Consider the following 12,507-nt stretch of genomic DNA (forward strand, 5'->3'; position numbering starts at 1 on the left):
TCATCATGTTCCCCTTATCTCCTCAATCTCACTTGTGTTTTGGGATTCCTGGAGCAGAAATTAGAATTGTGTGGATAAGACAATGCTGTGAAGCCTGCCACAAGTTGTGTGAAGGCTCCATATCTCCAGGGAGATCGATTTCCATCTAGGAAGGATCCCATACACCCAAGTTAAACACCAAACAAGCCAACCAAACCAACCAAACCAATTTAAAAAACAAAACAAACAATAAAAAAATACCCCGCTGTAGTATATGAGAATAAACAAAATACAAAACAAAGCAAAACCAAACTACAAAATCCTTGCTGAGTACAACTGACCTTTGCAACAGTTCTAAGGAACTCTAAAAACCAGAAGCTAAGTCCTTTAGAATTCTGCTCTCATTTACACCAGGACAGACAAAAAGAATGTGAAAACTCTCTATTTATTGACATGGAGAATTCTCCAAGACATATTGTTAAATGAAAGAGAGACCAGTGCGGAATGGCATAGTGTGTACGATACATTAAAAGATGGGAAAATAAAATACTGTTCAGTCGTATTTGTTTATATTTGTTTTTTTTTAATTTTTTTTATCTTTTTTTATTTATGATAGTCATACAGAGAGAGAGAGAGAGGCAAAGACATAGGCAGAGGGAGAAGCAGGCTCCATGCACCGGGAGCCCGACGTGGGATTCGATCCCGGGTCTCCAGGATCGCGCCCTGGGCCAAAGGCAGGCGCCAAACCGCTGCGCCACCCAGGGATCCCCGTATTTGCTTATATTTGTAAAAAAATTAAAAAGTGCTGGTGAAAAGTGTGCACATGGAGAGGGTTGGAAGCCAATGTCCCACCTTTTCAATATTAATTCCATTTTGACCTATGTCCATATTTTCCCTATTCAAAAATTAAATTAAAACACATTGAAATGGGGGATTCCTGGGTGGCTCAGCAGTTTGGCGTCTGCCTGTGGCCCAGGGCATGATCTTGGAGTCCCGGGATCAAGTCCCGCATCGGGCTCCCTGCATGGAACCTGCTTCTCCCTCCTCCTGTGTCTCTGCCTCTCTCTCTCTCTCTATGTCTATAATAAATAAATAAATAAATAAATAAATAAATAAATAAATAAATGAATAAATAAATAAACAAACAAATAAATAAATCTTAAAACACACACACACACACACACATTGAAATGGGACAAATGGTCTTTATCAGAAAGGTCAATTTCCACTCCCACTTAAACATTAAAGGAAGTCAGAATATTTTAAAAAGCTGTAATTCGTTCATGGACAATTGATCTTCTTGTTTTTATAGGTAGTTTCATTTGATGGTGCCCGATGGATTAATGCAATCCTTCCCATTTCCATTTTGTCCTAGGTTATCTGGGTGTTTACGTGCATAGCATCCATCATTCTGGGGCTGGACCTTGGTTTATTAGCTGGTCTCATGTTTGGATTGCTCACTGTGGTCCTGAGAGTTCAATTGTGAGTAATGTAAGAGCCAGATTTCCCATAAACAGAACCACACACCCTGAGATTTCTTATACCATTTTGATAAAACATAGGGAACCCCCCTTTCATAGTAGTTACTATATATCGAGGGCTTCTACAAATTAAGCCAATAGTGCTTGGCACATGTTGTCATTTTAGTCTTCGGAAAAGAATCCCATGAATAGGTTTTATTATTCTCATTCTATGGGTGAGCAAATTGAAGCTTAGAAAGTTTAAGAACCTTCCCCAAGATCACACGGCTAGTAAGCGGCAGAGTCAGGATTTGAACCGGGATGCATCTCACTCCCAGATCTGTGCATTTAGTCATGTGCTCTCCTGCTGCGCTCTCCTTTCGGTGGTGGGAAGACTAAAAGATTTGTGACTCAGCAAAGGACCGAGGTGGCTCTGTGGTCCCCTCTGCAAATGAGACGCAGTGTGTAGGGCACAGGCCCGGGGCCTGGGACAGGTAGCTGCTAAATATAGTACAGCTCATTTTCTCCGGAAGCCAGTAATGCAGAACAGGAGACTTTGAAAGCATCAGTTGTAGCCAGAGTTCATTCAGAAAAGGAAGCAGGCACCCAATCAGCTACATGATATGAAGTAGACGTCATTGGGTCGTATGCGGAGGGAAAGCAAGCAATGACGTGGCTTGACGTCAGGGAGAGTATCTGTTTCTTTGTTGGGTTTGTTTTGACTCTTGAAAGGCTTTTAGTAGGTGCCCTCCTGGGTCTGTGAAGTTGTCCCAATAGAGAGGCGAACAGAGCCTGTCTCTCTCCTCAAAACTTCCGTGACCTTTCCAGGCTTCTGGCCTCTTCTCTGCCTGTGCTTGGGCCACAGAGGAATAAGAAATCTGGAAAAGCATCAGTCTTCTACTTAGCATAAGCCCACCCTTCTTATTCTTAGCAGCTAGCTCCCCTGTTCCTACTTCTTCCCTACCCTGGCATGCTGGAGTCTCCCTAAAAGCTTGTGTTCACTCCCTCGGCGCCCTTACCTGGGTGCCCAAGAGTCCAGAGAGTTCACAAGCTCCCAACGTGCCCAGTGTGCTGCTGGGACAGAACTCCGAACCCGTCCTTGGAAGATGCTGCTTCTCCTGCTCTACTTGCCTCAGTGTCTACTAGGCCTTGTGGGGCTGTGGTTGGGAGAGAAGGGTTTGTGGAGGGAGACGATGTAGCCTATGAGCTTTACGTGGAAATTCGGCCTCGCCCAACAAGCTGAGGATAAGGCAGTGGCACGTTTTAGCTGCTGATCTGGTGACTAGGCTTTTAGCCAAGCAAAAGTCATGTCCTCCACAGTGTTCCATTTCCAGTAGTTACGTGGCTGCTCCAGGGAGTGCGTTGCTGAGAGTACCCCAAAGAGATACTCTTCCTTCAGGGGTCGTGCTTAGCACCTGGGCCTGCTCACACTTGTAGACTCATGGGATTGATCTGATTGCATCAGGAGCAGGAAGTCGGTAGTCTGGTTGGTGGGAAGAACTTCCTCCTGGGCGAGAGCCAGGCACTGTGCAGGCGGTGAGGAGCTCTGGGTCAAATGTAGAGGCTGCCCTGCCCCTTCCTCTGGGGCCCTTCAGACCTGAACCCCAGCCCGCTGACCCGTAAAAATGAAGATAGTACTGCTGACCTTCCAGAAGTAGGGTGGCCCTGAGGTAGAATTTGTGTGAAAGCTCTTTGCTGGTCCCCTGAAGTGTCATGCCCATGGAAGTGGGATGCTCGTGACCTCTCTCAGCCCTCAGGAAAGGCGTCCTCCTCCCAGGGCCCATGCAAACACCAGCTGTTCGCTTCAGAGTTAGCTGCAGGGAGATGTCATCTGTACTGAAGACGCATCCAAAAACGCCAGGACGGTGGCCTCTTTCCTAATCTGTGATTTCTTCTAATGTTTTATTCCAAAGTAGGCCTGTTCCCAAGAATCCTGACCTAATCTTTTCTTCTTTCAGTCCTTCATGGAACGGCCTTGGAAGCATTCCTAGCACAGACATTTACAAAAGTACCACAAATTACAAAAATGTAAGTGCCTTTGTGAGACAATTGCTGGACTTGGGCTTGCTAGCTTGGATTTTCGGGGCAGCAGGTTTCTCCTTCAGCATATCAGGAACGAGGCAGCCAACGGGCAAGGCTTCTCCAGGAAGGTCTAGAAGTCCTCTGGGCTGTGTCATGAAAACTTTGACCCAATGTGCCTTCTCCTATCCATGGTTTGTATGAATTGTGTCCATGCTAGTTTGAATGTCCTTTTAATGTAAAACCATCGTAAGAGGAATTTTTAAAAACAGTCAGTTTAATTATTTCCAGAAGTTGCCTCACAATTCTATTTCTCTGCTATGCAATCCTTATCCTCTATGAAATGATCTGAAATCCCCGTAAGGTTATCTTATTAAATTCTAACATGAGACTTCCAAGTTCTCTGTCAACAAGGAAGCTTATTTGACATTTTGCTCTAATCTCAGAAGAAATAATATATAATACCGGAAATGGAAAACACAAAGACAAGACACATCCCACTGATGGGCTTTTGTTCCCTGCAAATAAAGTAGCTTAGTGGTCACCAGGGGAAATGATGATGAAAAAGCAGAGAAAGAAAAATGCAGAAAAAAAACAATTCCATTAGCTGCTACTTAAATTATTTCCACAATCTTTCTCAGTTATGCTGAGCCAAGTGCAGCCCAGAGCTAAACATGACAGTAGAGAATCTTTTGGCTCAGGGAACCATGGGCTGAGTTTGAGAGTTCAGAGTTCTAGGCTCTACCTTGGGGAGACTCTGCCCATGTTGCTCAGCCTCCCAGCACCTGCTTGCTCATCTCAGGGGTTTGGACTGAAACTGCTGTAATTCCTAAAGCCTAGAAAAGTCTAGGATTCTGTTAAGTTCCACTTTCTGTCTGGCCATTGTGTGTCACGGTAAGAACAAGCAAATACCATCACAGGCCTCAGTACTTGCAAATCCCCTTGGTTTGCTACCTTTTAAATTTTTATCTTCTATTTTTAAAGAATTATGGCCAAAGAACAAAGTGGAGGGCAGTGGTATGAACTTGAAGCATTAATCACGTCACTGTTCTCAGCCTCAGTTTCTCCATCTGGAAATCAGAGGGTTGCATTAATTGCTTATGAAGGCCCTTCCTAGCTTGACCTTCTAAAAGACTGTAAAGTTCCAGCAGTTTGAATAACCTGTGGCCTCCTAACTGGGGGGAGCGCCTATTCAGGGAGAGATGAGTGCTCTTGGCTCCTAGTGGAAAAGCCAGAAATTATTTTTAAAAGATTTTATTTATTTGAGAGAGAGAGAGTGAGAGGGGGAAATGGGGATGGTGATGGAGAGGGGAAGGGAGACAGACAAGCAGACTTTGTGCTGAGTGCAGAGCTCAACAGGGACTCCATCCCAGGACCCCTATGATCATGGCCAGATCTGAAACCAAGAGTTGGATGCTTCACCAACTGAGCCACCCAGGTGCCCCCCAAAACCAGAAATTTAATAAAATACTTGAAGCCTAAGATTATTTAACCTCACACACATTTTTTTTAATGCTAGATTGAAGAACTTGAAGGAGTGAAGATTCTTAGATTTTCTAGTCCTATTTTTTATGGCAACGTTGATGGTTTTAAAAAATGTATCAAGTCCACAGTGAGTATTTTATCTCTAGAAATTTGGTTTCTAACCTCCTTTGAGACTTCATTCGTTCTACAGGTGTTTATCGGCTCAAACTGAGCTAAGGCCCTACACCCCAGTCCATTGGTATGGTGCATTAAGAATTATAACATCCAAGTAACTTACAATCTATTTGGGGATAGGAAAAGACCGACAATGTCATATATGTTAAAATCCAGGTGGCAATCACTATGGAAGACAAAAATAGTAGAGATGTCTCCAGGCCCAACTTGAGTTCCACATAAATAATAGAGACAGTAAATGCAAAGACTTCCCAGAAGGGAGCCATCCCTGGGCATTGGACTGACCTGGCTAGGTGTGGCAGTTGGGCAGAGGCACGATTATGTTGGGTGTTTGGGAACTGTGTGAACTGAGAGTCAAGGGTAGATACATGTCTTTGGGCAGAATAGGTGTTTGCTCAGTTGGAGTAAAGGGTAGAAAGTGTAAGTGGAACATGTAAGCAAGACACTGTGGTCTTGAATGCCATCCCCAGCTCTGATGCTAAGTCTCTACATCGGTGTTTTCTTAAGTGAGTTCCAGAGAAAACTGGTTCATAGGAATGGTCATATGTTATTTTATGTTAACAAAAGCGCTCTGTGATGTCAAGGGAATTTGTTAACAAAGACTTAAAGCTGGAGAGTTTTTTCTTTGCTGTTTTTTGTTTGTGTTGTTTTGTTTTTGTTTTTGTTTTTTATTGGCTTTGAGCTTTTCCTATGAGACTATGTTTCCTGAGTCTCTGGGTGGGTGGGGTAGGGCTCATAGGGGAGATCTCCCCTAAACCTTAGAATTTCTTTTTTGACAGGATGTCTCAGGAAATAATACCACTTGAGAAATAACCTTTCCAGATAACAATTGCCATTAATGAGCATTAGGAACTGGACTTACATTGTAAGTAATTTGGTATTTCTTTCCAAAGGTTGGATTTGATGCCATTCGAGTATATAATAAGAGGCTGAAAGCACTGAGGAAAATACAGAAACTCATCAAAAAAGGACAGTTAAGAGCAACAAAGGTGAGGTGACATCTTTCTTTTTCCCTGTTAAATTCTTTCTCTTCTCGGAGGAAAATTAAAGCAGTTATAGTAAAAAATTAGATTTATTCCCTTTGGTATCCTGATGTGTACAAGCAGATGACAATGTATGTTGGACAACAGTGGAGTTGCTCTTGTAGGCAAGAGGGAATAGCAGATAATTAAAAAATCAGCAGAACTCCCTGGAAACACAGGGTGTGATTTTTTTTTTTTCAATTGAGAACTAAACCTTATTTTTATGAAAGGGAACAAAATAAGTGCTAATTTGATGCCAAAAAATTACTCACAATCGAAGGCAGTTAAGTTCATAAACTTTTAGATCTATTACCTTTTATTCAGACTCTCCTGCCTATGTATCTCTTGGCCAAGTTCCACAATCTTCCAGAAATCAAGAGTTTCCTGCCTCCTCTGCTCTTCCATTTTTCTTCCTAGGGAACATCACAGTTTGGACTGAGGTAAATCTCATTCCTTAAGAGTTCATCCCTTTAATGTCTTGCTTGCCAAGGAACAGTGTATAGGACTTTGAAGTGATTTGAGATGAATCATTAAAAATATGTCCCTCAGTCATTGGCGATCAAGTTGGCAGTGTTTTCTTTGTTTAGAATGGCATTATAAGGGATGCTGGTTCATCCAACGATGCCTTTGAACCTGATGAAGATACTGAAGATCCAGAAGACCCTGATGTCCCAACCAAGGAAATAGAGATTCGAGTGGATTGGAACTCCGAGCTTCCAGTCAAAATGAATGTCCCCAAAGTGCCGATCCATAGCCTCGTGCTTGATTGCGGAGCTGTGTCTTTCCTGGATGTCGTTGGAGTGAGATCACTGCGAATGGTATGGTTTTGGTGCTTTGGATTATAGATTTGGAGCTTTGGCAGTAAACACGTGATACGGGTCGCCTGGTCTTACAAAAGGACGATTGTTGGGTCTGTACTTTTTCTAGAGGAATGCTTTCGCAATAGAGTGTAATATTTTAAAGCATGGACTGTGAGGCCAGACAGGGCTTTGAATCCTGGCTCTACAACTTACTGGCAGTGTCACCATGGACAAGTTACGTCATCTGCCTGTACCTCGATTTCTTCATCTGCAATGTGGGAGTAATGATGGTACCTACTTCACAGGGTTTGTTATGAGGATTAAATAGACTTAAATATATAAAATAGCTTACTTTATTAGCTCCCTATATAACATATGTTATATATGTTTTATGTATATATAAAGAGAATGTTCAGAAGAGTTAGCAAATATTAACATTAGGTTTTATTTTTCTAAGAGTATATAGAAAATGGAATATTAGAAGAAGGAAAAATGGACAATGGTTTGTGTCAAGTGTTATGTTTTTATTTGTAACATAACAGGAACAGGATAAAGACCATCGGGGAACATGTTAGGCCTGGAAAAGCCAGGCATTAGCAGGTCAGGTATCTAGGAAATCAAAGCAAAAGCTGAGGAGCATGCAGACAGAAACATTCATGAGATCAAAACCAGTTATGCAGGCTCAAGTTCATTAATTCTCTCAGCAAATAATTGTGAAGTGCCTAATATATGCCAAGCACTCATCAGGCAAACAAGAGACATGATAAAGCCACCATAGTCCCTGCCCTGAGGCGACTAAGTAGTCTAGAGGGGAAGGCAAACTTTAAGCAACCTTTTAGAACCAACTGCATGAAGTGCTCCCAAACAGACTAAGCAGGGTGTCAACTTGACTAGAAGTGTCAAATTTAGGTGAAGCTTCAGGTAGGTATTAAGAGGGTCAGGGAGAAAAGCAGGTTCAAGGCACCGGCAATTAGTTGTAATAAATGGAAATGACCCCAATAAGTGAAGGGGATTAAGAGTACACTTACCATGATGAGCGCTGCGTAATAATATATGGAACTGCTGAATCACTCTATTGTCTGTCTGAAGCTAATATAACACTGCATGTAAACTACACTGGAATTAAGATTTTTTTAAAAATTTAAGTCTATTAAAAAAGTATGGCAATGTCTCCTAACTGGGGTTTAGCTTACTTGGGGCTTCCTGGCTGCCTCTGCAAGGGCAGGCAATGATTTTAGAGCTGGGATACTAGGCAGGTAAAGTAGAAAAGTGATGATACTTGACAAAAGAGTTCAAGAATATGCTGGCAGGTTCTATCCCAGTTCTTTTAGAAAACCTGGCTATTATGAAACTCATCTGACAACAGAAATGAAAACATAAATCTTGTTCTTTGTTGTGTATTTCACTCTAGTCTGAGGCTCAGATCCATTGTAGATTGTATTTGGTTCAAGGGTTTAATGAAGTACTATTGGGGAGAGTTGTAACTTATTTAATGCCAGAATGTTTCCCATACCTAACAATTCTTTCAAATGTCATAAGGGCAATTATGATTCCTCCAAACATTATACTTGTGTAGAGGTCTTGATTTTTTTTTCCCCTAGAAATGTCAAGTTCTAGTTTATTTTTTTTTTTAAGATTTTATTTATTTATTCATGAGAGACACAGAGAGGCAGAGACACAGGCAGAGGGAGAAGCAGGCTCCCTGCAGGGAGCCCGACATGGGACTCAATCCCACGACCCCGGGATCATGCCCTGGGCCAAAGGCAGATGCTCAACCGCTGAGCCACCCAGGCATCCCTCAAGTTCTAGTTTTTTATTGCCCATAGTTCTTGTGTCTTATTTTTTTTTAATTTTTACATTTTTATTGAAGTATAATTAACATAGTGTTATATTAATTTCAGATAAACAATATAATTCAACAATTCTATACATCATTACTCAGTGCTCATGATATAAGGGTACTACCCATTTTTTTTTTTTAAGGGTACTACTCTTAATTCTCTTCACCTATTTCCCCCATCCCTCCCCACCTCCCTCAGGTAACCATCATTTTGTTCTTTGTAAGACTCAGGTTAAAAAAAAAAAAAAAAGACCTTGGGGTTTTTTGTCTCTTTTTCACTTGTTTTATTTCTTAAATTCCCATGAGTGAAATGATATGGTATTTGTCTTTCTCTGGCTAATTTTACTTAGCATTTTGAGTAATGTTGAGCATCTTTTCATGTGTCTGTTCATCCATCATGTTGTTGCAAATGCCAAGATGTCCTCTTTTTATGGCTGAGTAATATTCCTCTGTGTGTGTGTGTGTGTGTGTGTACACCACTTCCTTATGCATTCATCTATTGACACACACTTGGGTTGCTTCCGTATTTTGGCTATTGTAAATAATGCTACAATAAACAAAAGGCTGCATGTATCTTTTTAAATTAGTGCTTTCATTTTCTTTGGATGAATAAATATCCAGTAGTGGGATTACTGGATCATATGTTATTTCTGTTTTTAATTTTTTTAGGAACCTCCATTTTTTTTCCACATGGCTCTTCACCAATTTACATTCCCATCAACAGTACACAAGAGTTCCCTTTTCTTCACGTTCTTGCCAATGCTTGTTATTTCTTGTCTTTTTGATACTAGCCAATCTGACAGGTGAAAGGTGATATATTGTTGTGGTTTTGATTTGCATTTTCCATGATGACGCTGAGCATCTTTTCATCTGTCTGTTGGCCATTTATAGGTCTTCTTTGGAAAGATGTCTATTCAGTCCTCTGCCCATATTAAATCAGATTATTGGGGGTTTTGAGGTGCTGAGTTATATAAACTCTATATATTTTGGATATTAACCCCTTAGTGGATATATCATTTGTGAATATCTTCTCCCATTCAGTAGGTTGCTGGGCTTTGTTTTTTGTTTTTTTTAATGCTTTTTGTTTTGTTGATCATTTCCTTTGATGTGCAAAAGCCTTTTATTTTAATGTAGTCTCAATAGTTATATTTTACTTTTGTTTCCATTGATTGAGGAAACATTTTTAGAAAAATATTTCTGTGGCTGATGTCAAAGAAATTACTGCCTATGTTTTCTTCTAGGATTTTTATGGTTTCAGGTCTCATACTTAGGTCTTATTTTTGTGTATGGTGTAAAAAGTGGTCTAGTTGCATTCTTTTGCATGTGGCTGTTCGGTTTTCCCAGCATAATTTGTTGAAGGGACTGTCTTTTCCCGCATTGTATATTCTTGCCTCTTTTGTCATAGGTTAATTGACCATATAAGTGTGGGTTTATTTCTGGGCTATCTATCCTGTTCCATTGACCTATATGTCTATTTTTGTGCCAGTACCACACTATTTTGATTACTAGAGTTTTGTAGTATATCTTGAAATCTGGGATTTGTGATACCTCCAGCTTTGTTTGCTCTTATTTCTCAAGATTGCTTTGGCTGTATCTAGAATTTTTTTTAGCTAAATTTTAAATTTTGAGATAATTATAGATTCACATGGAGTTGTAAGAAATAATTCAGAGAGATCTTACGTACCCCTTATCCAGTTTCTCCCATGGTAACAACTTGTAATACTATAGTACAGAAATCACAATCAGGATATTTACAATGATACAGTCAAAATGCAGTGGACTTTTTAGGTCAGTTTTTATATTTGGCATCCAGCGGCCGCATATCCATACTTCCATATCTTCCACTCAAAGATACAAATGTATACTCTTGTCTCCAATCAGCAGGGGCTATGTTAAGAAGCCTCCTGTACTCCTTTCTTCCAAAAATATTTTTTAAGCAGCTCTGTGCTGTCAAGCACTGTGCTATTATTGCGCCCTAGATGTTGCCACCTCTAGAAATAAGGTCTTTTCATCCCTAATCATACCATCATTGTAGGTTGAACACCTCTATGGTTTTCCAATAATGAACTTTTCTCCAATAATCAACTCTCCTCAAAAACCTGAATAAGCGTGAAAATGTTAGTTTCTCTTGAGCAACTAACTGAATGCCACTGAATTATGGGCAGATAAAGTCACTCATTGTTACAAATTCTTTTTTAAATTTTTAGATTGTCAAAGAATTTCAGAGAATTGATGTAAATGTGTACTTTGCATCACTTCAAGGTAAGTACATATATAAATCTATCTACCCCTAAGACTTTCTCCCATGCCCTTCCTTCTACCTTGGAATATGGGTAAATTATATTCAAAGAGCCTTTTTTAAAGCTATGTTTTATTGTGGCAAAAGATGTAAAATAGAAAAGTTGCCATTTTAGTCATGCTGATGTGTACAATTAAGTCAGTGGCATTTAGTACAGTCACAGTGGTGTGCAACCATTTCAACCATCAGTTTCCAAAATTTTTCAGTGTCACAAATAGAAACTACCCATTCTGCAGACCTTTTTGAATCTGGAAAGATTATTACTTCCAATTTGTTTAGTAGAGCTGGTAAGCCATAGAAATGTATGTCCTGACGACAGTGCAGAGTCAATGGGGACAATTTACCATGGGGATGACTTAGATCTCTTAGAAGTAGAGGATCCTCCAGGGTCTGAGTCTGTGTCTGTTTATGCACAAGTGTATGTATGTAAGAAAATGCTAGTCCTTAGGCTGAGTTGTCTAGAAGCAGGCCCTGAAATAAGGATTCTTGCACAAGTGATTTGTTGATATTAGACATGAGAATTCATGAGGGGCTGATGGAAGCCGGATAGGGCAGGGGAAGAGGCTGGGAGAAGACATAGGTTTAGAAGTCTACCTTAGCCTGATTCCATGGGGGGCATACAGCAGGAAGAGCATCACGTGGTTCTCCTTCCTGAGGCCAGCCTTTTTACCCCCATATCAGTTAGTGAAGGGCCGTAGGCCACCCAAGGTTAGGGTATAAACTGGTGGCCAAGGAAAATTCTTCAGAGAAGGGCACAGCTGTGGGCCATTAGCTGCCAGGCTCCTAGCAGCGTGAGGGTGAATACACTGGCAAAAACAATGTGGTCAGGAGCCAAGACTGTCTACTACAACCAGTTATGGTATGACCATTCCATGTGCTTCTAGAAAAGAAACTCGGTTTAGAGCAGGGTCACATTTTGAAAATTAAGGAGCTGACAAAATTTAATATCAGCTGATGTCACAAAAATATGTTTTCCTAGAGACTAAACATTATTTCTTTCTTTTGAAGATCATGTGATAGAAAAACTGGAGAAATGTGGTTTCTTTAATGATAACATTAGAAAGGACATATTCTTTTTGACCGTCCATGATGCTGTCCTCCATCTACAGAACCAGGTTAAATCTCGAGAAGTTCAAGATTCCATTTTAGAAACGGTAAACCTTTAACCTTTCTACATAGGTTATTTTTCCTGAACTACCATGATTTCTGTGAAGAGCAAAAATTCCACAAATCTAGGTTTGAATATCAGCCTAGTAAGATTTGGGGCCACCTGCTTAACTTCTCAGAGCCTCACTTTTCTCATCATTAAAATGGAAATAAAAACATTTACCTCACTGGGTTGATATGATGACTAAATGTGATAATTTATGGGAAAGCACCTGTTAGTACATACATATCAATTTTATGATGTGTGGGTTTACTGATAAAA

General features: G+C 40.4%; 1 protein-coding gene and 1 long non-coding RNA gene across 4 annotated transcripts in view; one reads left to right on the plus strand and one right to left on the minus strand.

Annotated features, from left to right (window-relative positions):
• SLC26A4 (solute carrier family 26 member 4) overlaps window positions 1–12,507 on the plus strand; it is a 50,582-nt gene that overhangs the window by 31,087 nt on the left and 6,988 nt on the right. For 2 of the 3 annotated variants that reach the window (XM_077864042.1, XM_077864043.1), the window contains 7 exons: window positions 1,355–1,461; window positions 3,398–3,467; window positions 4,978–5,070; window positions 6,011–6,106; window positions 6,727–6,957; window positions 10,987–11,041; window positions 12,087–12,232. In XM_077864042.1, the coding sequence (XP_077720168.1) occupies window positions 1,355–1,461; window positions 3,398–3,467; window positions 4,978–5,070; window positions 6,011–6,106; window positions 6,727–6,957; window positions 10,987–11,041; window positions 12,087–12,232 (798 nt within the window). Of the gene's footprint in view, window positions 1–1,354; window positions 1,462–3,397; window positions 3,468–4,977; window positions 5,071–6,010; window positions 6,107–6,463; window positions 6,580–6,726; window positions 6,958–10,986; window positions 11,042–12,086; window positions 12,233–12,507 lie in introns of those variants that run through there. The other variant, XM_077864044.1, reaches the window with a different exon arrangement.
• The window catches only part of LOC144292991 (uncharacterized), a 49,680-nt gene that overhangs the window by 3,265 nt on the left and 33,908 nt on the right, over window positions 1–12,507 (minus strand). The gene's annotated exons all lie outside the window — the stretch shown is intronic.

The sequence above is a fragment of the Canis aureus genome, chromosome 21 (assembly GCF_053574225.1).
Source record: "Canis aureus isolate CA01 chromosome 21, VMU_Caureus_v.1.0, whole genome shotgun sequence".
Classification (NCBI taxonomy): domain Eukaryota; kingdom Metazoa; phylum Chordata; class Mammalia; order Carnivora; family Canidae; genus Canis; species Canis aureus.